This window comes from Ranitomeya variabilis, chromosome 1, assembly GCF_051348905.1.
Source record: "Ranitomeya variabilis isolate aRanVar5 chromosome 1, aRanVar5.hap1, whole genome shotgun sequence".
In the NCBI taxonomy this organism is placed as follows: Eukaryota; Metazoa; Chordata; class Amphibia; order Anura; family Dendrobatidae; genus Ranitomeya; species Ranitomeya variabilis.
The window spans coordinates 506,678,811-506,706,464 of NC_135232.1; the positions used below are offsets into that span (position 1 = coordinate 506,678,811).

General features: G+C 43.6%; 2 protein-coding genes across 9 annotated transcripts in view; one reads left to right on the top strand and one right to left on the bottom strand.

The window, feature by feature from the left end:
- EPS15L1 (epidermal growth factor receptor pathway substrate 15 like 1) overlaps positions 1-27,654 on the bottom strand; it is a 323,253-nt gene that overhangs the window by 125,845 nt on the left and 169,754 nt on the right. For all 8 annotated transcript variants that reach the window (XM_077252909.1, XM_077252893.1, XM_077252875.1 and 5 more), the window contains one exon: positions 9,874-9,956. In XM_077252909.1, coding sequence (XP_077109024.1) covers positions 9,874-9,956 — 83 coding nt within the window. The remainder of the gene's footprint in view (positions 1-9,873; positions 9,957-27,654) is intronic.
- C1H19orf44 (chromosome 1 C19orf44 homolog) overlaps positions 1-27,654 on the top strand; it is a 497,340-nt gene that overhangs the window by 52,419 nt on the left and 417,267 nt on the right. The gene's annotated exons all lie outside the window — the stretch shown is intronic.

Here is a 27,654-nt window from a genome sequence, read left to right on the forward strand (position 1 = left end):
CACCATACATCAACCTCGCCACATAAAAGTCGAAACACAAAAGTCGCCACTCAAAACTCGCCACGTGCAAAATTCGCCACATGGAAAACTCGCCACACGCAAAAAAAAAAAAAAATTGCCACATGCACAAAAGTTGTAACATGCAAAAGTTGCCTCACACAAAACTTGCTACTACTCAAAACGCACCACACATAAAACTCGCCACGCGCAAAACTCGCCATGTGCAAAACTTGCTGCACACAACTTGCTACACTAACCTGTCACATGCAACTCGACACACAAAGTTGCTACACGCATGTTGCCACACAAAACTCATCTCACAAAAGTCGCTAGATGCATGTCGCCACACGCAACTCAACACACCCAACTTTACACAGGAAACTCGCCCTCAAACACACACAAGTCTGGTATTATCCTTCCAAAATAAAAATCTGATTAATAAGCAGACAAACTACAAGAGCAACAAATGTACCATATAGGAAAAACGGCAGCTGTCAGTCACATGACCTGTCTATTATGTGTATGTGTGAGCTAATATATACTGCCAGGGGGGAGGGCTTCCTGTTGGCTGGAGATTTATCAGGCTGCCAATTTAGCTTACAAATACTGAGGTAAAAATACTGACCAAATAACGTGTGAACGAGGTCTAATACAGGAAGAGATGACACACACATATATACTATATACAGGAGGAGATGACATACAGGTACATACTATATACAGGGGAGATGACACAGGTATATACTATATACAGGAGCAGATGACACACAGGCATATACTATATACAGGAGGAGATGACTTACAGGTATATACTATATATAAGAGGAGATGACATACAGGTATATACTATATACAGGAGGAGATGACATACAGGTATATACTATATACAGGAGGAGTTGACACATAGGTATATACAATATAGAGGAGGGGATGACACAACAGGTATATACTATTTACAGGAGAGATGACATACAGGTATATACTGTATACAGGGGAGATGACATACAGGTATATACTATATACAGGAGATGACATACAGGTGTATACTATATATAAGGAAGATGACAAACATGTATATACCGAGGGGAAAATGAGAGGTGTGAGGTGAAAATGAGAGGTGTGAGGTGAAAATGAGAGGTGTGAGGTGAAAATGAAAAGGTGTGAGTGCAAAATGAGAGGAATGAGGGAATATAGTGGAGTGATTGGAAAATGACAGATGTGAGGTCGAAATGACAAGTGTTAGGGGGGAATGATAGGAGTGAGGGGGGAATAAGAGGAGTGAGGGGGAAAATAAGAGGAGTGAGGGGGAAAATGAGAGGTGTGAGGGAGAAAATGAGAGATGTGAGGGGGAAAATAAAAGATGTGAGGGGGAAAATGAGAGGCGTGATGGGAAAATGAGAGAAGTGAGGTGCTAAATGAGAGGCGTGATGGGAAAATAAGAGAAGTGAGGTGCAATACCTAACCACAGATATTTACTATGCCCAGGCAACGTCGGGCTCTTCAGCTAGTTCAAAATAAAAGTGCTAAGTCTCTAATATTGCCATTCACAAAATGCCTGTCATCAGAAGTGTCAGTCAAACAGTCAATGATTAGTGCATAAAGACTAATGTCTCACACGACAGCAGGATCTCTCCACTTTGCCTGTGATGGTTGGCATCCACACAGATTGGAATTGCAGGCCACATACGCCTCCTAGTCACAGTGTGTGTACTTTCATGCAACAGCCTACCTGCATCATGGATGTTCCCATGCACAGAATATCTGACAATGTCCCCAGTTGATAACATTAACAGTTGGGAAGAATGAGACCATCAGAACGTACTGAAGACCACATGGGAGCATGTTAAATACTATTTTATTGCTTATTGGTTCATAGGCAAGCCACAAGTGAAATTCTTTTGAAAACACAGCTCTCAAAATGGGTAAATAGTGTTAACCAGCTGCAGAAAGATAATACACATGCAAAATAAATATATAAATTTGAAAATGATTGCAAACACAAATTCTTTGGTATTATTATCTTCATTTAATTTGTCTTAAATGAAAAAACACAAAAATAATTTCCTAAAGCCAAAATTGGATATAATTCCACACCAAACATAAAAAAGGGGGTGGACAAAAGTATTGGCGCTGTTCGAAAAATCATGTGATGCTTCTCTAATTTGTGTAATTGACAGCACCTGTAACTTATCTGTGGCACCTAACAGGTGTCACACTTGCAGCCAGTTGACATGGATTAAAGTTGACTCAACCTCTGTCCTGTGTCCTTGTGCCATTGAGCATGGAGAAAAGAAAGAAGACCAAAGAACTGTCTGAGGACTTGAGAAACCAAATTGTGAGGAAGCATGAGCAATCTCAAGGCTACAAGTCCATCTCCAAAGACCTGAATGTTCCTGTGTCTACCGTGCGCAGTGTCATCAAGAAATTTAAAGCCCATGGCACTGCGGCTAACCTCCCTAGATGTGGACGGAAAAGAAAAATTGACAAGAGATCTCAGCGCAAGATTGTGCGGATGTTGGATAAAGAACCTCGACTAACATCCAAAACAAGTTCAAGCTGCCCTGCAGGCCGAGGGTACAACAGTTTCAACCCCTACTATCCGTCAGCGTCTGAATGAAAAGGGACTATATGGTAGGAGACCCAAGAAGACCCCACTTCTGACCCTGAGACATAAAAAAGCCAGGCTGGAGTTTGTCAAAACTTACCCGAAAAAGCCTAAAGTGTTTTGGAAGAATGTTCTCTGGTCAGATGAGACAAAAGTAGAGCTTTTTGGGCAAAGGCATCAACATAGAGTTTACAGGAGAAAAAAAGAGGCATTCAAAGAAAAGAACACGGTCCCTACAGTCAAACATGGCGGAGGTTCCCTGATGTTTTGGGGTTGCTTTGCTGCCTCTGGCACTGGACTGCTTGACCGTGTGCATGGCATTATGAAGTCTGAAGACTACCATCAAATTTTGCAGCATAATGTAGGGCCCAGTATGAGAAAGCTGGGTCTCCCTCAGAGGTCATGGGTCTTCCAGCAGGACAAGGACCCAAAACACACTATAAAAAGCACTAGAAAATGGTTTGAGAGAAAGCACTGGAGACTTCTAAGGTGGCCAGCAATGAGTCCAGACCTGAATCCCATAGAACACCTGTGGAGAGATCTAAAAATGGCAGTTTGGAGAAGGCACCCTTCAAATATCAGGGACCTGGAGCAGTTTGCCAAAGAAGAATGGTCTAAAATTCCAGCAGAGCATTGTAAGAAACTCATTGATGGTTACCGGAAGCGGTTGGTCGCAGTTATTTTGGCTAAAGGTTGTGCAACCAAGTATTAGGCTGAGGGTGCCAATACTTTTGTCAGGCCCATTTTTGGAGTTTTGTGTGAAATGATGAATGTTTTGCTTTTTGCTTCATTCTCTTTTGTGTTTTTTCATTTAAGACAAATTAAATGAAGATAATAATACCAAAGAATTTGTGATTGCAATCATTTTCAGGAAGAAACTGAGTATTATCTGACAGAATTGCAGGGGTGTCAATACTTTTGGCCATGACTGTATATATATATATATATATATATATATATATATATATATATATATATATATATATATATATATATATATATATATATATATATACACACACTAGATGGCAGCCCAATTCTTTGTTATCCCTGCAGATTTATCACGTTTTGTCTTGCGGTTTCCACTGCGGGTTTTGGTTTGCTGCATATGCAGCATCAATAGTAACGTTAAAAAAAAAAAAAAATGGTTATACTCACCCTCTGACGTCCCGATCTCCTCGGCGCTGCACGCGGCGGTCCGTTTCCAAAGATGCTGTGCGAGAAGGACCTTCGTGACGTCACGGTCATGTGACCGCGACGTCACGGTCATGTGACCGCGGCGTCACGGTCATGTGACCGCGGCGTCACCGCAGGTCCTGCTCGCACAGCAAACCTGAGACCGGACGGCCGCGTGCAGCGCTGAGAGGTGAGTATAGCATTATTTTTTATTTTAATTCTTTTTTTTTACCACAAATATGGTTACCAGGGCCTGGAGGAGAGTTTCCTCCACCCCGGGTAGCAACCGCACATTATCCACTTACTTCCCGCATCGTGGGCACAGCCCCATGCGGGAAGTAAGCGGATCCATGCATTTCTATGTGTGCAGAATCGCTGCGATTCTGCACAAAGAAGTGAAATGCTGCGGGTTGTAAACCGCTCCGTTTCTGAGCGGTTTTTCCCGCAGCATGTGCACAGCGGTTTGCGGTTTCCTATTGGTTTACATGTTTACTGTAAACGCAATGGAAACTGCTGCGGACCCGCAGCATCAAAATCGCTGCGGTTCCGCGGTAAAAACCGCAACGTGTGAACATAGCCTAACGCATCGGGTATTCTAGAATATGTATGTAGTTTATTTATGAAGATTTTAGAATAATACATTGAATACACAGGATCCGGACTGCGTTTGTCGCTGATTGTTCGCGGCCGGCCATGTAGTATATAACAGCCCACGTAGTAAATAGCACAGCCACGTAGTATATTGCACAGCCACGTAGTATATAGCACAGCCACGTAGTATATAGCACAGCCCACGGAGGATATAACACAGCCCACGGAGGATATAACACAGCCCACGTAGTATATAGCACAGCCCACGGAGTGTATAACACAGCTCACGTAGTATATAAAACAGCTCACGTAGTATATAAAACAGCTCACGTAGTATATAACAGCCCACACACGCAGTATATAACACAGCCCACATAGTGTATAACACAGCCCATGTAGTGTATAACACAGGCCACGTAGTGTATAACACAGGCCACGTAGTGTATAACACAGCCCACGTAGTGTATAACACAGGCCACGTAGTGTATAACACAGGCCACGTAGTGAATAACACAGCCCACGTAGTGAATAACAGCCCACGTAGTATATTGCACAGCTCACATAGTATATAGAACAGCCCACGTAGTACATTGCACAGCCCACGTAGCACATTGCGCAGCCCACGTAGCACATTGCGCTGCCCACGTAGTACATTGTGCAGCCCACGTAGTACATTGCGCAGCCCACGTAGTACATTGCGCAGCCCACGTAGTACATTGCGCAGCCCACGTAGTACATTGCGCAGCCCACGTAGTACATTGCGCAGCCCACGTAGTACATTGCGCAGCCCACGTAGTACATTGCGCAGCCCACGTAGTATATTGCACAGCCCACGTAGTACATTGCACAGCCCACGCAGTACATTGCACAGCCCACGTAGTATATTGCACAGTCCACGTAGTTTATTGCACAGCCCACGCAGTATATAGCAATGTGGGCATCATATCCCTGTTAAAAAAAATTATTAAAATATAAAATAGTTATATACTCACCTTCGGTTGGCCCCGGATCCAGGCGAAGCGTTTACCGATGCTCCTCGCGCGCTCCGGTCCCAAGAGTGCATTGCGGTCTCGCGAGATGATGATGCAATGCATCACCGGAGCGTCGCGAGGAGCGGGAAAGGCCTGTTTCTGATCCGGGGGCCGATGGACGGTGAGTATATAACTATTTTTTATTTTTTTAATTATTTTTAACATTAGATCTTTTTACTATTGATGCCGCATAGGCAGCATCAATAGTAAAAAGTTGGTCACACAGGGTTAATAGCAGCGGTAACGGAGTGCGTTACCCGCGGCCCGTTACCACTGCCATTAACCCTGTGTGAGCGCTGAGTGTAGGGGAGTATGGAGCGGGCACTGACTGCAGGGAGTAGGAAGCAGGCACTGACTGCAGGGAGGAACGAGCGGCCATTTGGCCACCGGACTGTGCCAGTCGCTGATTGGTCGTGGCCGTTTTGCCGCGACCAATCAGCGACTTGGATTTCCATGACAGACAAAGGCCACGACCAATGAATATCCGTGACAGAAGGACAGACAGAGGGGAGTGACCCTTAGACAATTATATAGTAGATATATATATATATATATATATATATATATATATATATATACACACACACACACATAGTGGCTACAGCCCAGCCTATCTTCAGAATCATAATTACCCTATTTTTCGGACAATAAGACGCACCGGACTATAAGACGCACCCAGGTTTTACAGGTGGAGAATAGGGAAAAAAATATTTGAAGCAAAAAAAGTGGTAAAATATTCAATAACATAAATAATATACTATTATATGTGGTGTTATTGTATATAATAGTACATTATTATGTTGGAAGCTGCGGGTAGAAGATGGTGCTGCGGGACCAGTGTGGTGTCTGTAAAGTACTATATGAAGACTCTGGAGGGGGAGTATAAGAAGGGGGCACAGGGCTTATATTTAAAGCACCACTCCAGCACTAAAAAATAACACTGGAGTGCTGCTTTATGATCTCATGGGAGAACTATAACTCCCAGCATGTCCTGCAGATCCTATAGCATGCTGGGAGTTATAGTTCACCACAGGAGTGGCAGAGTGCTTTATTGTGTGTTGTAAAGACTAACCTTTTAATTGTGGCAGCCAGCCAGCCACTGTGGTGAGGTGAAAAGCTGGAGCATCCCATGACTGCACACAGAGCCCTCCCTCTTGTTGCCTCTCCACGGTTCAGGTCATAAGAGGAAGCCAGCAGATTCTAGTGTGGTGTCTGAAGGACCTGTGATGACATCAAGAAGAGGGAGGGCTCTGTGCTGCCATGTGATGCTCCAGCCCGCCCACTTCATGACATCACACAGGTCCTTATGCCTCAGCATCCAGCACAACCTGTCAGGTATGCGGCGATCTTGTCTCCTCTGCCATCCTGCTGCTGCCTCCTCCATGGGACACACAGATCTCCCCAGCTGCTGCAGGAATCCAGCCCTGGGGAAACCATGTGTGTCCCTGTTTAAGTGAAGGACTATTCAATGGCTGCTCCCCTCTCACTGCTCAGCTGACAGGTGGGCGGGGATGCGGTTAATGAATATTCACTGCACTTTAATCATCGGGATCACATGGTTTCCCCAGCCAGTCAGGCAGCCGGACATTTTTCTGCCTCCTGTGAGTGGGATCAAAGTGGATCCCACTAGCTGCTGCCACCCCCTCCCCACATGTTACATCTGGACCATAAGACGCACCCACACTTTCCTCCCAAACTTGGGAGGAAAAAAAGTGTCTTATGGTCCAAAAATACGGTACTTACATATTTACACACTGGCCTAAAATTTACTCCTTACTCCTAATCTTGGCAAACCACGTACAATATTTAAGTTGCATCTACATTTTGTTAATATTAGAAACATTTTTCTTTTCAAATGCAAAACATGGCACTGTGAGGACGTAAATTGTGCAAAAAAGGTGCACAAAGCGGGTGTAAAACAAAACTTAAACCGTCAAATTATTGCAGCTGCCCTAGATTTATTACAAAGCGTTCTTCAAATTTATTAAAGCAGTTCAATTCCTCTATCAAGAAGTAGTATCTACACTTATTTGCCAATCGTGCAAATCCCCCGGCATTGGTAGAAGTGAGGTCTCCGATGAGAACGTGCACAGAGCTGGACAACCCAGTCTGGATTTATTAGCAAAAAAATCCTATGTTATTTATGTCTAATACTCCCACACGCTATAAAAAATTGCAAACCATATACGTTCCATAGCACAAATAACATAAGGCCATCACAGAACATACCCTCTTGTAATGAAAATAAACACGCCAATTTGAGTGTACTGATTCTTATTGGCTGGCTAGCACAATCACAGAAGTCACGTGAGAGACTATGCTCCTGATTATATGTGACCACCAACACTGCACACTGTAGTAAAATCTAGCATAGAAAAGTTATGCCAAACTGTGTGTCAACCACTTTAATTAAATCATCGGGATGGAACCACATGGTTGACCGGATTGGTAGAGCCTTATCCTGCAAGCAAAAATGGTGACAAAGAAATCACTTGATAAGAACTATTGATTTGATGTCTAGGCTGCAAGCGTTTTTGAGGTGAGCAAGAAAGGTGGTGCAATTTCACAACAAGCCTTTGTTATTCTACAGTTTTGCCAGAAGCACCTTTGATGTGCATGATATAAGAACAAGAGACATTTCCTTTACATAGGAGTGTTTGCACAGTGTTTTCACCCTTTTTTGACAGTGTTCTTATTAACAGACAATTTTCATTTGAATACAGACAATATATACAGGCAACGAATTCAGGCACCCTTTTTCCTCATGAGTATAGTCAATCTTAAGAAAGTTTTAGTATTCAGAAAACCAAAAACATCAACAAAAATTAGAGAGAGAGTTGAGCTCTCTGCTGGGCAGTTCAGTTTCATTAAAGGTTGTTAACTACTAGCAATAAGAAAAAGTAAGTTCCAATAAGATGTAGGTATTCTTGCTGCCTGGGAGAAACATGTCCTACGATCCATCTTAGATTGATGAGCAGCCTCAACAGGTCACTTGTTTGCAATAGTAAATTCTATTTGCTATACAATTAAAATGGGAGAAGCAGGGTCTAACTGCAAAGAGCTGCAGGTTCTCCATGAATATATGTAACATGCACATTTAATACAATTTACAAATCACCATTGCTCTATCAAAGAATGCTGAGAGATTTAAGCGCTGATGCCAAATAATTGTAAATGCTCAATATGTATCCTTGCAAACGATGAAGCTTTTATTTTTTTATATATTATTTATTTTTGCATTTTATTTTTAGTGCCCCATGTAACCTACTGCTTAGGCTACTTTCACACTAGCGTCGGGCTCAGCCCGTCGCAGTGCGTCAGGCCGAGGTCACCGACGCTAGCGTTGTCTCCGCCGCACAACGGGGGCAGCGGATGCATTTTTCCAGCACATCCGCTGCCCCATTGTGAGGTGCGGGGAAGTGCGGGGAGGTGGGGGCGGAGTTCCGGCCGCGCATGCGCGGTCGGAAAAAGCGGACCGTCGGGAGCAAAAAACGTTACATGTAATGTTTTTTGCTCCAGGCGGACCGCCACAACACGGCGCAACCGTTTCACGACGGTTGCGACGTGTGGCAATCCGTCACAATGCGTCGCTAATGTTAGTCAATGGAGAAAAAACGCATCCTGCAAGCACTTTTGCAGGATGCGTTTTTTCTGCAAAACGACGCATTGTGACGGATTGCAGTTAACGCTAGTGTGAAAGTAGCCTTACCTACAACAAGCTCTTATGCTGCCCTTTTGGCAGTCAATGACAAACATAACAGTTATTAAAGGTATCGGATACCAACTATATATTCTTAGAGTCTTTAACATCCCTGATTGGACAAAAAGAGTCCATTATTATCTGATCTGCCACAGCATAGCTCAATAGAGTCATCACTGGGAGTAGGCAGAAAACTGTCAGTAAGATTCTGTCCCCAGGGGATATTTTATCTAGTTCGTTATTGATAGCATTATAGATGCAGTGCTGTGCAAAGATTAGCCTATGGAAAACGAAATAAGCAGAAATGGCTCCAAGAAGCACACTTGCATTTCTGTGACTACAGCCCAAATCCATTTCATGCAACTAAAAGGTAACGCACGGGATTAAAAAAATATACTATACCACTGCTCATTTACTAGGCTGCACAGATCTTAAAACTTTGGACAATGCTAGTTTATTTAAAATTATCTTAAACAGAAAAGCTAAATAATTCTGTGAAAAACAAGTTTCAACTTCAGAGACAAAACCACACTTGCCTTGTTTATTACACCTAACACTGGCAGCATTTGAAGTGGTGAGAGAGATACTAGAGAGCTCAGGTTTCGGTAAGAGCTCATTGCAGGAGCTTGGCATGCTAATTCTGCCACCTAGTGGTGAACAACAAGGCCAGAAAATGATACAAGCAAAGGGGCCATGACTATGTTATTTTTCCAACCACCTAAAATAAAATAAAAAGCTATCATGAATTTTGGAGGGGATGACACACTTACCTTAGACATGTGGCTAAAATCTGCAAAACTTTCATTGCTACTGAAAGCACTACTTCCAAAAGGATCCAGTGTGCCAAAAGGGTCTGAAAGAAGCAGTAAAAGGGATTGAAACAACCATTTTAAAGAAAATAATATTTGAATCTGAGAAAAAAAAAAAGATAGGATTATATTACTGCCAAGGAATAAACTGGGTATGCTTCATCAAAGGCCACGTTTACAGGGTCAGTATTTGTAATCTAAAACCAGGAGAAGTGGTGACGTGTACTTTCCTATGTTTGTTCTATTCCTGGTTTTGGCTTACAAATACTGATGTAAAATACTGACCAAGTACTGAACGTGTGAACGTGGCCTAACTCTTTGACTGAAGGAAACAATCATACACTGTGCGTTAGTAGCAATTATCACAGAATGGCAAGCAGGACCGGCATTAGGGGCAGGCAAACTAGACATTTGCCTGGGGCCCCCAGCCAGTGGACACTATGGGGCCTGTGGGGTGCAGTATATAATATGGAGGACTATGGGATGCATTATAAATGTATTATACTATATGGAGAGCTATAGGGAATGTATTATTCTATATTGAGGGTTTTGGGGAGTGTATTATACTATAAAGAGGACTATGAGGAGTGTATTATACTAGATGAAGGATTATGGCGTGTGCATTATATGAAGGACTATGGGGAGTGCATTATACTGTATGGAGGACTATGAGGAGTGTATTATACTATATGAAGAGCTATAGGGAATGTATTATACTATATGGAGGGTTATGGGGAATGTATTATACTATATGGAGGGCTATGGGGAATGTATTCTACTACACTCCCTGACAGAAGTTATGTCGCTTATCCATGTTATGTAAATAAAAGCTTATAACCTGACATTAAACTCATCCATTGGTTGTATAAATTATTCTTTTGAAAGCTGAAACCCTCCGAAATGTGGTTTAAGTTAAGAAAATAAATTGGCATCAATGCAGAAATATTGATCAGTTAGTGGACACAGAATGGTCAGATATTGGCAAGACAAAAGTTTTATCGCCCACAGAAAGTAATGTGATATTCAAACAAATAATTTACTTAAAATACAAATATATGTTGAATAACATTGGTGAATGAAGTTGTTGTGCTATTAGAGTCATTTTTTTTATATTTTGTGTGACTTCCATGAGCTTGAAAAACTGCATCCATGCGGTTCAACAATGATTCATACAATTTATTAATGAAGTCATCAGGAATAGCAAAGAATGCAGTCTTACATGCCTCCCAGACTTCATCTAGATTCTTTGGTTTTGTCTTCCAAGCTTCCTCTTTCATCCTACCCCAAACATGCTCAATGATATTCATGTCTGGTGACTGGGCTGGCCAGTCCTTGAGCACCTTGATCTTTTATGCCTGGAGGAACTTTATTGTAGAGATGGATGTATGAGATGGAGCATCATCCTGCTGCAGAATTTGACCCATTTTATGATTTGGAATATAAGAGGTAGCTAATACTTCTTGATATTTTAGGCTATTGATATTGTCTTCCACCTTACAACTGTTTCACACACCCCAATACTGAATGTAACACCAGACCATGATCTTTCCACCACCAAATGTAACTGTTTTCTGGGTGTATTTTGGATCCATCCGGGCTCCAGAAGGTCTCCTGCAGTATTTGTGGCAGCTGTGGTGTACTTCTACTGAAGATTCATCAGAGAAATCCACCTTCTGCCACTTTTCCAGCGTCCATCTGTTTAGCAGGCTGTGGCACTTTGCAAATGCCACACGGTGTTTTATTTGCCTTTTGTTTAGTGCTGGCTTCTGGGCACTGATTCGACCATGAAGGCCATTTCGAGACAGAATCCTACAAACTGTTTTGGTTGACACAGGGACTTGAGGTGACCATTCCTGTTGGAGCTCTGCTGCAGTGGAAGAGTAGTTTGCTTTGGATTTTTAACCAGCAAACTTTCCTCCTGAGCAGTTGTCTTGCGGGGTCTGCTGGACCTGGGCTTGTCAAACACATCTCCAGTCTCTTCAAATCTTTTTTAATTCTTTGTACTTGACACTGAGACACATTAAAGGTGCCAGCCACCTCTGCAGTGGATCTGGTCTTCAGCATCTTGCTAATCCAGGCTTTGGTCGCAGGGTGGATTTTTGGCATGTTGTCAGAGCTCAAGTTGCAGTTCAAGTGACGGTCTGGGGAGCTGGTTTTCTTTTTATACACACACACTAATTAACCGATCATTTACTGAGCACAGGTGAGGATGTAAACTAGGATTGGGTGCATTATATGACCAGGCGACAAAACTTTTGTCTTGCTAAAATCTGACCATTCTGTGTCCATTAACTGATCAATGTTTCTGCATTGATGCCAATTTATTTTCTTAACTTAAACCACATTTCGGAGGGTTTCAGCTTTCAAAAGAATTATTTATACAACCAATGGATGAATTTAACGTCAGGTTATAAGCTTTTATTTACATAACATGGATAAGTGACATAACTTCTGTCAGGGAGTGTATATGGAGGATTATGGCGTGTGCATTATACTATATGGAGAACTATGGGGAGTGTATTATTCTATGTGGAAGACTATGGGGCACATTATACTATGTGAAGGACTATGGAGTGCATTAGACTAAACGAGTAAAATGCTGCCTATCCATCAAGTGGTTGGATTGTTTTAGGCTAGGTTCACATCGCGTTAGCGCCATCCGTTTAACGGATCCGTTAAACGGATGCGCTAGTGCTGATGCCCAAAATCGCTTTTTTGCTACAATCACGATAACGCATGGTACCATTGCGTTGGCATGCATTAGCAATAGAGGTCTATGCACAGTGAACGTGTCCATTTGCTGTGCGTTAGACCTAACGTACCTGAAAACGTGGTAAACCGCGTTCGAGGGTGAGTCACAAAGTAACGCATCATCGCTAACACATGCCGATTTTGCCATGCGTTAGGATGCGTTACGATAATGTAAGTCTATGGGTGCATTAACAGATCCGTTACATTGTTAGTGCCGCTAAGTAACGGATCCGTTAAACGGATCGCCCTAACGCAATGTGAACCTACCATAAGCCATAACAAAAATCATTGTTCTCGGCAGCATATCGTCCTGTGAAAACTGCAGATATGTTGCTGATAATATGATACTGTATTGGGACAGAATGGTATACTAGTAATTGCTCTGTGCCCTTCATTCTTCCTCAGCCACTGTAAACAGGCTGGGAAACAAGTGTCGAACAACTTTAACCCCTTAACGATCGCCGACACACATTAAACCGGTGGCCATTAAGGGGCCTTATTCCCTCATTGCCTCACTGCGAATGGAAATAAAGTTAGAGCGCCGACCAGCATCACAAAATCTCTGGGGTTTGAGCTACAGGGGGTAGCAGAGACGTTTTTTCCACTCTCTGATCAGGTGATCGCCGTTACTCAATGAATATCATTGATCACATAAAAAAGGTGCCTGCTACTAAAAAAAAATTCTCTCTCTTCTGACATGATATATATTTCAGAGGAGAGAGAAATGAGGTCCCCAAGTCACACACCCCTGATACCTCTGCCATCCCCCAGCCCTCCGCCTCCTCTTTCTGAGAAAAAAAAAAAAGATTGGCGCATGTGTAGTTCGCCCGCTCAGATCTGCCGGCCAGCACCCGGCGATAGCAAGGATTTTTCCTATTGGTTTATTCTGAACACACTGACAGACCCTATTACAGTGATCAAAAGCCGATAGTTAGTATGTCATCCGCTTAGTCCAGGGGTGGGCAATTAATTTTCCCGTGGGGCCACATGAGAGACCATGACCATTGTGTAGGGCCGAAATTAATTCTTCTCAATATTAATATATTATAATTATTATATTATTGATAATTTTATTAATATTACTTGTATAACTGAATATTGAGCAGAATTAAGCATGCTGACATCCCCCTATATATCGTTTGAACCCGAGCACAGCCCCTTCTGTATATCGTATGAGCCCCACACAGCCTCCCCCATATGCGGCATGAGCCCCACAGTGTCCCCTGATATGCGGCATGAGCCCACACAGCCTCCCCCATATGCGGCATGAGCTCCACACAGCCTCCCCCATATGCAGCATGAGCCCCACACAGCCTCCCCCATATACAGCATAAGCCCCACACAGCCTCCCTATATACACTGCATGAGCCCCACACAGCCTCCCTATACATACACTGCATGAGCCCCACACAGCCTCCCTATATACAGCATGAGCCCCACACAGCCTCCCCATGTACTGCATGAGCCCCACACAGCCTCTCCATATACTGCATGAGCCCCACACAAAGCCTCCCTATACACTTCATGAGCCCCACATAGCCTCCCCATACACTGCATGAGCCCCACATAGCCTCTCCATATACTGCAAGAGCTCCACACAGCCTCCCCATATACTGCATGAGCCCCACAAAGCCTCCCCATATACTGGAAGAGCTCCACAGCCTCCCCATATACTGCAAGAGCTCCACACAGCCTCCCAATATACTGCATGAACCCCACAAAGCCTCCCCATATACTGGACGAGCTCCACAGCCTCCCCATATACTGCATGAGCCGAGCTCCCACACAGCCTCGCCAAATAAACACTGCATGTCGCCCCCATAGCCTCTCCATGTGAGTTTGCATTAGGGTCACTTGAGCAGCCGTGATATTTGGTGCATACCAGAGCACCATGATGCAAACTCGGGTTGCGAGCACTTGTGCTCAACATTAATGACTACTTATTCAATATGACGACCAAATATTATCAAATCCTGTGCAGCACACCTTTGGGATACAAATCAGCAACAATACTCCTGGATAAAATCCTTGAGGGGTGCAGTTTCCAAATAGGGTTACTTCCACTATTTAGGCTATGCGCACACGTCTGGAAATGCCGCGGAAATTTCCGCAGCAATTCCGCAACTGTGCTGCGGGTAAAACGCATGCAGAATTGACATGCGCTTTCCCGCTAAACACTAGCGTTTTACAAGCGTAATTAGCTTGCAGAATGCTAAAGTTTTCCAAGCGATCTGTAGCATTGCTTGGAAAACTGATTGACGGGTTGGTCACACTTGTCAAACATAGTGTTTGACAAGTGTGACCAACTTTTTACTAATGATGCTGCCTATGCAGCATCAATAGTAAAAAGATCTATTGTTAAAAATAATTAAAAAAAATAATAAATAGTGATATTCTCACCTTCCTTGGTCCCTCGCAGCGTTCCCACTCCTCCCGATGCTCCCATTCCCAGTAATGCCTCGCGGCAATTACCCCAGATGACATAGCGGTCTTGCGAGATCGCTACTTCATTACAGATCATTGCCGCAAAGCATCAATAGGAACGGAAGCATCGTGAGCGGGAACGCTGCGAGGGAGGCCGGAAGGTGAGTATATCACGATTTATTATTTTATTTCTTTTTTTTTTATTTTTTTTTTTTAACAATTATATGGTTCCCAGGGCCTGGAGGAGAGTTTCCTCTCCTCCACCCTGGGTACCAACCGCACATGATCCGCTTACTTCCCCCATGGTGGGCATAGCCACATGCAGAAAGTAAGCAGATCAATGCATTCCTAGGTGTGCGGAATCCCCGCGATTCTGCACAAAGAATGAACATGTTTTTTTCCGGAATGCGAATCCGGAACATGTGCAAAACGCAACATGTGCACAAAAATTGCGGATTGCATTCTAATAATAGGATGCTTAATGTATGCGTTTTTTTGCGGTTTTATCACGTTTTTATAGCGAAAAACCACGAAAAGAAAGCGAAAAAGCCGGAACGTGTGCACACAGCCTTTGGCAGATAAGGGGCTCTCTGGACATGGCGTTCGCTATCGATTCCAGCCATTTTTGCTGCTTCCTTTCTTATCCCTGCCATGAGTGCTCGCATATAGGGGTTTTAGCGAACTCAGGAGAAATTTTACAACAAATTTTGGGGTCCATTTTCTCCTGTTATCCTTGTGAAAGTAAAAAAAAAAAAAAAAAAGGGTCTAAAGCAAATTTTGAGTGAAAAAAAGTAAAATATTAATTTTTTCCTTACACATTTCATTAATTCCTGTGAAGCACCTGATGGGTTAATAAACTTATTGAATATGGTTTTGAGCACCTTGAGGGGTGCAATTTTTAGAATGGTGTCACTTTTGGGTATTTTCTGTCATATAGACCGCTCAAAGTCATTTCAAATGTAATGAAGTCCCTAAAAATGGTTTTGTAAATTTTGATGGAAAATTGAGAAATTCCTAACAAAAAAAAAAAAAAAAAATTCAAAAATTGTACTGATGTGGCAAATGTTATTTATGAATTATTTTGTGTGGTATATCTGTCTGAAAATTTCGCAATGGTCATTGTAATTTTTATGTCCTTAAATCAAATTTTCAATATTTTCATAAATATACACAAATAATATTGACCAAAATTAACATGAAGTACAATATGTCACGAAAAAACATTCTCAGAATCACTGGGATATGTTGAAGCGTTCCAGAGTTATTACCACATAAAGTGACACTGGTCAGATTTACAAAATTTGGCCTGGTCATTAAGGTCAAAATTAGCCATCACTAAGGGTTAATTTTGTCGCCGTGTGTGATGTGCAATATGTTCGCATTTGGGACCCCACATTTGCCCAGGGCCCCACTTTGTCTAAAACAAGCTCTGAAATCAGCGAGCAAGTGCCCACTGTAAAGATATTCAGCTGTGAGCACACATCCAGTCCATGTGCCAAGATGCCAGACATTAAATTAACATTGCATTATTTTCGTCAGCATCAGAATCTGTGAGCCAGAAGTAAAAGTGGATACAAAACACAGACAAGGAGATGCAAAATTTTCTTATATATTTTTTTCCTCTGTACATTTTACACTTCTGCTTTTGGCCTACAAACACTACAATGTGACTGAAGCATTAGGATATGCACACACAACATTTGTTTTTATTTTTAATGGGAGAACGCACTGGAATTTTCAAGAGGAAAATGCTTCAAGAAAAAACAGCATTTTTTTTTTCCGTAGCATCCTTTTTATGGTTATTTTGTAATTTTTATTGAAAAGTTTTTTTTATTTTTTAACAAAAAATTAATCATCAATTATGTAATTTCAATGACAAAACATTAAACAAGCCTTCTGAAGTGGTTATGTCTTAAGCACTATAATAAACAAATCAATGTGAATTTTTACCATGATTGGTAACATTATGAGGAACAATGATGGTAACAATGCTGTCAGTCTTAAATTTCTTTTTAACACTTTAGGCTACTTTCACACTAGCGTCGGCCAGACGTACCGACGCATACTGTGAAGAAAATGCCCGACGTTGGCAGCGGAAGCAGTCTTAAGACGCTTCCGCTGCTTCATTGTAAGGTCCGGGGAGGAGGGGGCGGAGGTTCGGCCGCGCATGCGCGGTCGAAAATGGCAGTCCCGACGCACAAAAAAACGTTACATGTAATGTTTTTTTGTGGCGGCGGTGCACCAAAACACGACGGTTGCGACGTGTGGCACTGCGTCGCAATGCGTCGCTAATAAAAGTCTATGGAGAAAAAAAGCATCCTGCGGGCAACTTTGCAGGATACGTTTTTTTCTCCACAACGACGCATTGCGACATGCAGTGCACGACGCTAGTGTGAAAGTAGCCTTACCGATATATGCTATGCATGCATGGCGCAAGTTAAGAGTGGGTTATAGAGAGGGCTCTATAATTATACCAGGCACACAATGGCTCCGCATGTGACTGTTAACCTGATAAATGCCACTGTCCATCTCTGACAGCGTCATTAGCAGCATGTCATTCTGTGTCTATCAGCTGCCCCACAATGTCATGTCATATGAAAGGGTGCCTTCTCCGCTGCCGCAGGAGTTGGGCATTCCTCCCTCACAACACTCCTTAGGGCACAATCACAGTGCACTGGTCCCAACAGATCCCAGTCACATTGAAGGGGCATACTACATTACACCCCTCTACCTGGTACTACCACAGTACCATCAGCCCCTCAATCTTATGAGCACCAGGTCAACATAATAAGCCCCCCTCCATATGTGGAATATAGGGAACCATCTTGGACAGCACCTCATCTAGAGACACAATCCCCATCGCCAACAAGATGGTCCACCATTTCTTCTTGGGCAGAGTCCCCTCTCCACAGAACCTGCACTCAACAGTCGACCTACTATGTAAATAACATACTTGAGCCTAAATACTTTCAGGCTGAACTTTCCATATCTGCAGGGGAAGGAATACCCCTTCCAAACAAGCCTAAACTGCACTATAACATGGCATTACAGGGTCTACAGCAAACTGGTGACCACTGACCTCTTGCATATACATTTATGGATGATAACATACCCGCATTATTGGCTTGCTTGCGTTTACTTCTGCTGTCAACACCCACCAAAAATGAAATCTCAGCTCTAAGTAACCAAGTAGTGGCAGAAAGCAAACAAGAATTTGCCCAATTTCAGTCTGATCTCTCCATGCTCACCAGCAGAGTAGATGTATTATCCCAAACACAAGGGAACAATACCTCAGCTCTACAATCCCTAAAACACACTGTAAGGTGCCATTTAACTTGAGTTTACTTTTTGCTGGTGTTTCCCTTTCTCCTTAATAGCTTGTAAAGGAACACGATCACTTGTATTACAGTCTCCGGAGCACTTGCCCTCTTTTTTGTCTAGACTGGATATACTAAATGTCTCTCCCCCCAAGTGGTCGGTTCTCACTCTCAACCCATTGGGCCTCGAGACTCAGTTGGAGGGGTCTTCCCTACTCCCTGCCAATCATAAGGGTCTCCTTACAAGAGAAGGACGTCAGGGAGGCAAAAGAAGATTCCACCCCAGATCACAAGATCCTCATATGAAATTGTACGAGGGGAGTTCATTAAAAATTTCCCCTTGCCCACTTCTATTTATCACAGGATGCTGAAACTGCAGTGTAACAATCTAAGTCTCTATAGGTTATGTGCCAATTTGCAACTCAGAACTGATAACGGTCTTGATTTTACAGGTGCTGAAGTGGTGTGAGGTTTGATAACGGACCCAGTCGAATACAGAGCAGTCATCAAATTCCTTTACTTGAAAGGCTGCACACCAAAGGAGATGTTCGATGAGATGAAAGAGGTTTATGGTGATGATTCCCCATCATATGATGTAGTAAAAAACTGGCATCGTCAATTCAAATGTGGTCAGACTTTGGTACAAACAGCTCCAATTCCAGGACGCCTCCACTCTGCTAGTGATGAACTCACCATGCAGCAAGTGGAGGTCACCATTTTGAAAAATCGACATGTAACCATTCGCCACCTAGCCCAAAATGTCAAGATTAGTGTGGGCTATGTGGAAAAAAATCATCCAAGACCATCTTCACATGCATAAGATATACGCTCGCTGGGTTCCCCGGCTGCTCACACCTTTCCAGAAGCAGGAACAAGTCGAATGCTCTCAGGCACTATTGACAATGTGCCATGGAAACCAGGAGGAATTTTTCAACAGACTGATCAGACAGGATGATAGCTGGGTCCATCACTATGATCCTGAGACTAAAGTCCAGTTGAATCAATGGAAGCATCATGACTCACCACCTCCAAAGTAGGCACGTGACCAACCCTCAGCAGGCAAGGTCATGCTAACAGTATTTTGGGACCTGCACAGAGTAGTATTAATGAATTTCCTAGCCAAGGGTACTATGATCACTGGGGCATACTATGCTTCACTGCTGCGGAAATTGCGGGATGCCATCAAAACCAAGAGACGTGGCATGCTCACCAAAGGTGTCCGCCTTCTGCAAGACAATGCACCAGTTCACAACTCACATGTTGCCCAAATGGAAGCATGCTCCTGTGGCTTTGAAATTCTACCACATCCCCCTTATTCACCCTACCTTGCACCATTGGACTACCACCTCTTTCCAACAATTAAGTTATTTTTGAAGGGCAAGCATTTTCCAGATAATGAGACTCTGATTTCCTAAGCCACAATGTGGCTTTTGGAGCAACCTGTCGACTTCTACAAGCAAGGTGTTTACAGTTGCTTAAAGAGATGGGAGAAGTGTGTGTCCCTAGGAGGCACCTACTGTATGTAGAGAAGAACTAATAACTGTACCAAGTTTCATTGCTCTCAGTCCACAGGAAGTGGGTCAGGGGGAATCTTTAATGAACGTCACTCGTACTTCTCTAGTTTTCTCTTTAGAGGCTGTCCCTCTTCTTTTTCTTTTTACTATTTTTGTCTGGTTTGTTCTCCTATTAATATCTATCTTTCATTTTTTCCTTGACCATTGAAACCAAGTAGCTTTGCTACATTCCAATTCAATTTCCTCTTAAGAATCCCTGTTGAAGTATAAATGGCGAATCTAAATATTACTTCCTCCAATCTGACAGGACTCAATGCCCCTGAAAAACGTGCGTAGATTCTCCAGCACTTATCGGCATAAGGTACACATTATTTGTTTTCAAGAAAAACTCTTCAAATCAAATCACTAGCCATTAATCAAACATTATACAAATTGGCACTCTGCCCACAATCCCTAAAGGGGTAGCAATTGCTATAAATAAGTCATTAACACATTACATTATTGATTGCACTGTGGATATAGGGGCTAGATATATTGTCCCATCTACAGTGGCTTATGAACTGATCATATGCAAAATAGTTGCAAGTCAAATTTATGTATGAGATAGTCAAGATGATTGTCTATAAAATGATGGCAATCTCAAGTTCAAAGCAGTAATGGATAACGAGAAATGGAGCCTGAAAGTCAAAAGTTCAAAATATTGTTACCCCTTTTGCTGTTCACTGTATGTATTCAACCCTTTTCCCATAAAGCCCCTAAAAATTTGTGGTACAAGCAATTATCTTCATAAGTCACATGTTTAGTGACAGGAAGTCCACCTGTGTGCAATTTAAGTGTCATATGGTCTTCTGTATATACAGTTGGGGAAATAATTATATGATCCCTTGCCGATTTTGTACGTTTGCCCACTGACAAAGACACGAACAGTCTATAATTTTAAGGGTAGGTTAATTTTAATATTGAGAGATAGAATATCAAAAATAAAATCCAGAAAATCATAATGTATAAATTATATAAATGTATTTGCATTTTGCAATGAGAAATAAGTACCGTATTCTTCGGATTATAAGATGCACTTTTGTTCCCACAAATCTTGGGGGAAAGTGGGGGGTGCGTCTTATAATCCGAATCTATGTGCTGTGCTGAAGAGGAGGGAGGGCGGCTCTGGAGTGGTGTCAGGGGGCTAGAGCAGGCTGGCTGCGCCGGAGGTCAGGTGCTCCCGCTCATTAGCCTCATGTAATATTCACTGCACCTGCTGTCCATCACCTCGGTGCTGAAGCCGCGATGAGTTGGCTGACAGGAGAGCAGTGCATATTGCATTGGATATGCCCCCCCCCGGTCACTCTATATGCCCCTCTGCTGGCACACACATGGCCCCCCCAGTCACTACATGCCCCCCTGCAGGCACGCACATGATAAAATAACAAACACTTAACTCACCTTCCAATGATGGCTACGTTCTCCCAGCTCCCCCGTGGCTCTTCCTGTGTCTGTGCCGACATCCGATCATGTGATGGGCGCAGCACAGTGGTGTCATCACTGTGTGCCCAGGTCACATGATTGCATGCCCAGGAAACAGGAAGCCAGCACAAGGGGGTAATGTACCAGCACAGGGAGGCAGTGTGCCAGCAGCACAGGGAGGCAGTGTGCCAGCGCCATGGAGGGGGGGGAGAGGCACTGTGCCAGCGTCACGGGGGGGGGGGGGGGGGGCAGTGTGCCAGCGGCACAGTGGGGCAGTGTGCCAGCGGCACAGGGGGGCAGTGTGCCAGCAGCACAGGGGGGGCAGTGTGCCAGCAGCACAGGGGGGGCAGTGTGCCAGCAGCACAGGGGGGGCAGTGTGCCAGCAGCACAGGGGGGGCAGTGTGCCAGCAGCACAGGGGGGGCAGTGTGCCAGCAGCACAGGGGGGGCAGTGTGCCAGCAGCACAGGGGGGCCATGTGCCAGGATGGGGGTTAGGCCGGAGTCACACTATAGCGAGATACGGCCGAGTCTAGCAGGTTAAAAACAAGCTCTGGCGCCGGCACTCTGAAGCAGAGCGTGCGGCTCCATGTATTGCTATGCGGCCGCACACTCCGCTCTGGATTGCCGGTGCCAGAGCTTGGTTTTAACCTGCGAGACTAGGCCGTATCTCGCTGTGTGTGATCCCAGCCTTATATACCAGGATGAGGGACATATATATGATTTATAAGATGGACACTGGCATTATAAGATAGACCTCCATTTAGCATAAAAAAATTTTTTTCTCTTTTTCTTCACCAAATTTGGGGGTGCGTCTTATAAAGCGAAAAATACGGTATTTGATCCCCTACCAACCATTAAGAGTTCTGGCTCCTACAGACCAGTTAGACGCTCCTAATCAACTCGTTACCTGCATTAAAGACATACATAGTCACCTTTATAAAAGACTCCTGTCTACAGACTCAATTAATCAGTCAGACTCTAACCTCTACAACATGGACAAGACCAGCAAGATGGCGCCTGCGCGATAGAAGCTATCGGCTCTCTATCCACACCGACAGGTGCTACTGTGCAGGCACGGCAGGCTCCATTTTCGAATCGCCTATTTTTTTTCCCCTTACTCAATTAAATAAGCAAAAGGGATTAAAGTGCACAGTAAACATGCGATTAATCTGCAGCGCATGTGCCACAGCCAGTACCTGCATACAGAAGTGTTTTTTTTTTCATTCAGTATGTGCTGCTATTCATTATGCAAACTAGGGGGCAGGTCACTGTCCGCAGTCTGCTTTATGAATATATAACGAGAGCACCACATAAACCAAGCACGCCTTAGGGCACGATAATCTTATTAACACAAAATTGAAAATAAACATTGAAACAGCCACAAGATGGATTTCATCAACCAAGGTATCATTTTATTCAGTATAACGATGCCGACCTGACACTGTGTGTAGGTTACTGTGCACAATCCTGCTGACAGGTTCCCTTTAAGTTTTGTTTTCCAGAGGGATCAAATACTTATTTCTCACTGCAAAATGCAAATAAATTTATATAATTTATACAATGTGATTGTCTGAATTTTATTTTTGATATTCTATTTCTCAATGTTAAAATTAACCTACCCTTAAAATTATAGACTGTTTGTGTCTTTGTCAGTGGGGAAACTTACAAAATCAGCAAGGGATCAAATACTTATTTCCCGCATTGTACACACCTTTTCTGAAAGGCGACAGTTGATTTCATCACACCAAGCTGCTTGCAGATGCAGTCTTCCCAGCCTGGTGCAGGGCTACAATTTTGTTTCTGGTGTCCTTCGACAGCTCTTTGGTCTTCACCATAGTGGAGTTTAGAGTGTGACTGTTTGAGGTAGTGGATAGGTGTCTTTCATACAGATAACAAGTTCAAACAGGTGCCATTACTACAGGTAATGAGTGGAAGACAGAGAAGCCTCTTAAAGAAGAAGTTACAGGTCTGTGAGAGCCAGAAATCTTGCATGTTTTCAGGTGCCAAATACCGTATATACTCGTGTATAAGCCAAGTTTTTCAGCACATTTTTTGTGCTGAAAATGCCCCCCTGGGCTTATACACGAGTCACGGTCCAGAAAGCCGGCGGGGGAGGGGGGCGGCGGGCCACAGGAGACGGCGCACACATCATACTCAACAACCTAAAAGCCTTTGGTGCTGGCACTGCATCTCGGTTCCGGCCGCCGGCGCCTGCCTGCAGCTCTTCCTACCAAGCGATCACGTGGTACCGCTCATTAAGGTGATGAATATGGACGCGTCTCAACTCCCATAGGCGCAGAGAACATATTCATTACCTTAATGAGAGGTACCACGTGATCGCTCCGCAGGAAGAGCTGGAGGCAGGCGCCGGTGGCCGGAACGAGATGAAGTGCCAGCACCAAAGGCTTGCAGGTTGTTGAGTATGATGTGTGCGCTGTCTCCTGTGACCGGAACGAGATGCAGTGACAGCACCGAGGGCGCACAGGAAGGTGAGTAGGATGTTTTTTGTTTCAATAGGAAACATGCACACAGAGATAGGGGATAACGAGGAATGCAAACAGGGATGGAACGGGGGAGGCATGCATACAGGGACAGAATGGGGGAGGCATGCATACAGGGATGGAACGGGGGAGGCATGCATACAGGGATGGAACGGGGGAGGCATGCATACAGGGACTGAATGGGGGGAGGCATGCATACAGGGACGGACCGGAGGAGGCATGCATACAGGGGACAGAACGGGGGAGGCATGCATACAGGGGACGGAACGGGGGAGGCATGCATACAGGGACGGAACGGGGAAGGCATGCATACAGGAGCAGGGACGAGGAGGCATTCATACCAGGACAGGGAAGAGGGAGGCATTCATACCAGGACAGGGAAGGGGAAAGCATGCATACAATGACAGGGAAGGCATGCGGACAGGGATAGGGAGGCATTCATACCAGGACAGGAAAGGGGAAGCCATGCATAGCAGGACAGGGATGAGGGGACAATGCTATCCGGCTTATACTCGAGTCAAAAAGCTTACCCAGTTTTCCGTGACAAAAGTAGGTGCCTCGCCTTATAACTGGGTCAACTCATACTAGAGTATATACGGTACTTATTTTCCACCATAATTTGCAAAATAAATCTTGCCAAATCCGACAAGGCGAATTTCTGGATTTGTTTTCTCATTTTGAGTCTCATAGTTGTGGTCTACCTATGATGTAAATTACAGGCCTCTCTCATCTTTTTAAGTGGGAGAACTTGTACAATTGGTGACTGACTAAATACTTTTCCTCCCACTGTATAGGAAGCTTCCACGTTACTGGTAGTACAAAGGCTTTGGAAAAGCACTATGGCTCCTCACCCCCTAAAAGAAATTAATCAAATTCTGACCTCCCAAATTAAAATGCCCCCTGCCTTCTGAGCCCCAGTGTGCTTAATCCACATTCAGCATAAAAATGTTTGGCATTTCTGTAGCGATGTGAGGCCACCTAATTTACAGGTGCGTGTCTCCAGAAGCACGGGCTGTGCATAACGTACTGGTCACTACAACGTTCTGGTCACTACAACAGCAGTTTTCAATTTTCACACAGAAAAATCCACTGCTGTTTGTTTCTGGAAAACACTTATGGAGTCAAAATCCTCACTACAACTGTAGATAAATTCCCAAAGGGGTGTAATTTCCAAAATTGGGTAACTTGAGGGGGGAATATGCTTTTCTGGCATTTAGGGCCTCTGTATATGGAGTCCGGAAGCTATTCTATAATAATTTGTTCTCCAGAAGTCAAATAGCGCACCGTCCATCCCGAGTCTCACTGTGTGGCTAAGCAGTACTGTATAGTACTGTACAGCCACACATGGAGTATTGCCAGGTTTAGCAGAAATTGTGTGACACATTTTGGCACCATGTTTACCCATTTCCCAGTGTGAAAATGTATAATCTGCGGCTAAAACAATTTTTTTCTGGTAAAAATTTTATTTTTTGTTCACTGCCCAATGGTATAAAATTATGTGACCCACTTGTGGTGTCAATATGCTCACTGCCCCCCTAGATGAACTAATTGAGAGGCGTAGTTTGAAAAATGGGGTCACTTATGGGGGTTTCTGATGTTCTGGCGCCTCAGTGGCTCTGCCAATGTGACATGGCCCCCTCAAAACAGTGCAGAAAAATCTGCACTGTAATATGTGCTGTTTCCCTTTTGAGTTTTGCACTGTGCCTCAAAGTAGTTTTCAACCACTTATGGGGTATTGATGTACTCGGGAGAAATTGCATAACAAATTGTACTGTTTGTTTTATCCTATTAGCCCTTTTGAAAATAGCAAACTTGGGGTCAAAGCAACATTTTAGTGGAAAAAATAGTAATATTTTATTTACTCAGCCCAATTTTATACAAGTGTGAATCGCCTGGGGGTTAAACATACTCACTACTCGCCTAGATGAATTCCTTGAGGTGTAGTTTACAAAATGGGATAACCTGTGGGGGTTTCTGCTGTTTTGGCATTTAACCCCTTTCTGACCTCGGACGGGATAGTACATCCGAGGTCAGAAGCCCCGCTTTGATGCGGGCTCCGGCGGTGAGCCCGCATCAAAGCCGGGACATGTCAGCTGTTTTGAACAGCTAACATGTGCCCGTAATAGGCGCGGGCAGAATCGCGATCTGCCCGCACCTATTAACTAGTTAAATGCCGCTGTCAAACGCAGACAGCGGCATTTAACTACCACTTTAGGCCGGGCGGCCGGAAATGATCGCATCGCCGACCCCCGTCACATGATTGGAGGTCGGCGATGCTTCAGAATAGTAACCATAGAGGTCCTTGAGACCTCTATGGTTACTGATCCCCGGCAGCTGTGAGCGCCACCCTGTGGTCGGCGCTCACAGCACACCTGCAATTCTGCTACATAGCAGCGAACATAAGATGTAGCAGAGCTGATTGAGTGGTGCCTGCTTCTAGCCTCCTATGGAGGCTATTGAAGCATGGCAAAAGTAAAAAAAAAAAACAGTGAAAAAAATAAAAAATATATAAAAGTTTTAATCACCCCCCTTTCGCCCCAATCAAAATAAATCAATAAAAAAACCTCAGACCTACACATATTTGGTATCGCCGCGTTTAGAATCGCCCGATCTATCAATAAAAAAAAGCATTAACCTGATTGCTAAACAGCGTAGCAGGAAAAAAAGTCGAAACGCCAGAATTATGTTTTTTTGGTCGCCGCAACATTGAATAAAAATGCAATAATGGGTGATCAAAAGAACGTATCTGCACAAAAATGCTATCATTAAAAACGCCAGCTCAGCACGCAAAAAATAAGCCCTCAACCGACCCCAGATCATGAAAAATGGAGACGCTACGAGTATTGGAAAATGGCGCAATTTTTTTTTTTTTTTCTTTAGCAAAGTTTGGAATTTTTTTTCACCACTTAGATAAAAAATAACCTAGTCATGTTAGGTTTCTATGAACTCGTACTGACCTGCAGAATCATAATGGCAGGTCAGTTTTAGCATTTAGTGAACCTAGCAAAAAAGCCAAGCAAAAAACAAGTGTGGGATTGCACTTTATTTGCAATTTCACCGCACTTGGAATTTTTTTCCCGTTTTCTAGTACATGACATGGTAAAACCAATGATGTCGTTCAAAAGTACAACTCTTCCCGCAAAAATAAGCCCTCACATGGCCTAATTGACGGAAAAATAAAAAAGTTATGGCTCTGGGAAGGAGGGGAGCGAAAAACGAACACGGAAAAAAGGAAAATCCTAAGGTCATGAAGGGGTTAAGGGGCTCTACAGATGTGACATGATAACTGCAACCAATTGCAGCCAAAATACTGCTCATTCCCTTTCCACCCCTACCATGCACCCAGGCAGTTGTTTTTCAACAAATATAAGGTACCTGTGTGTGTACTTTGCAAAAATTGCACAACAAATTTTGTCATCCCTTTTCTCCAGTTACCATTGTGAAAATTAAAAAAATGGGACTGAAAGAACCTTTTTGTTGGGAAAATTTGTTTTTTAATTTTCTCTGCTCAATATTATAAAATTCTGTCAATTCCCAGAGGGTTCAAAGTGATCACCACACATCTAGATAAAGTCCTTGGGGCTCTCCAAACTCGACATGGTGTCAGCTATTGATTCAAGCTAATTTTGCATTCCTAAAGTCAAATGGCGCTCCTTCCCTTCTGAGCCCTGCCATGTGCCCAAACAGTAGTTTTCCTCCACATACGTGGTATTGGCGTACTTAGGAAATAGCAAAACAAATGTTATGGTGCATTTTCTTCTTTTACCCTTGTGAA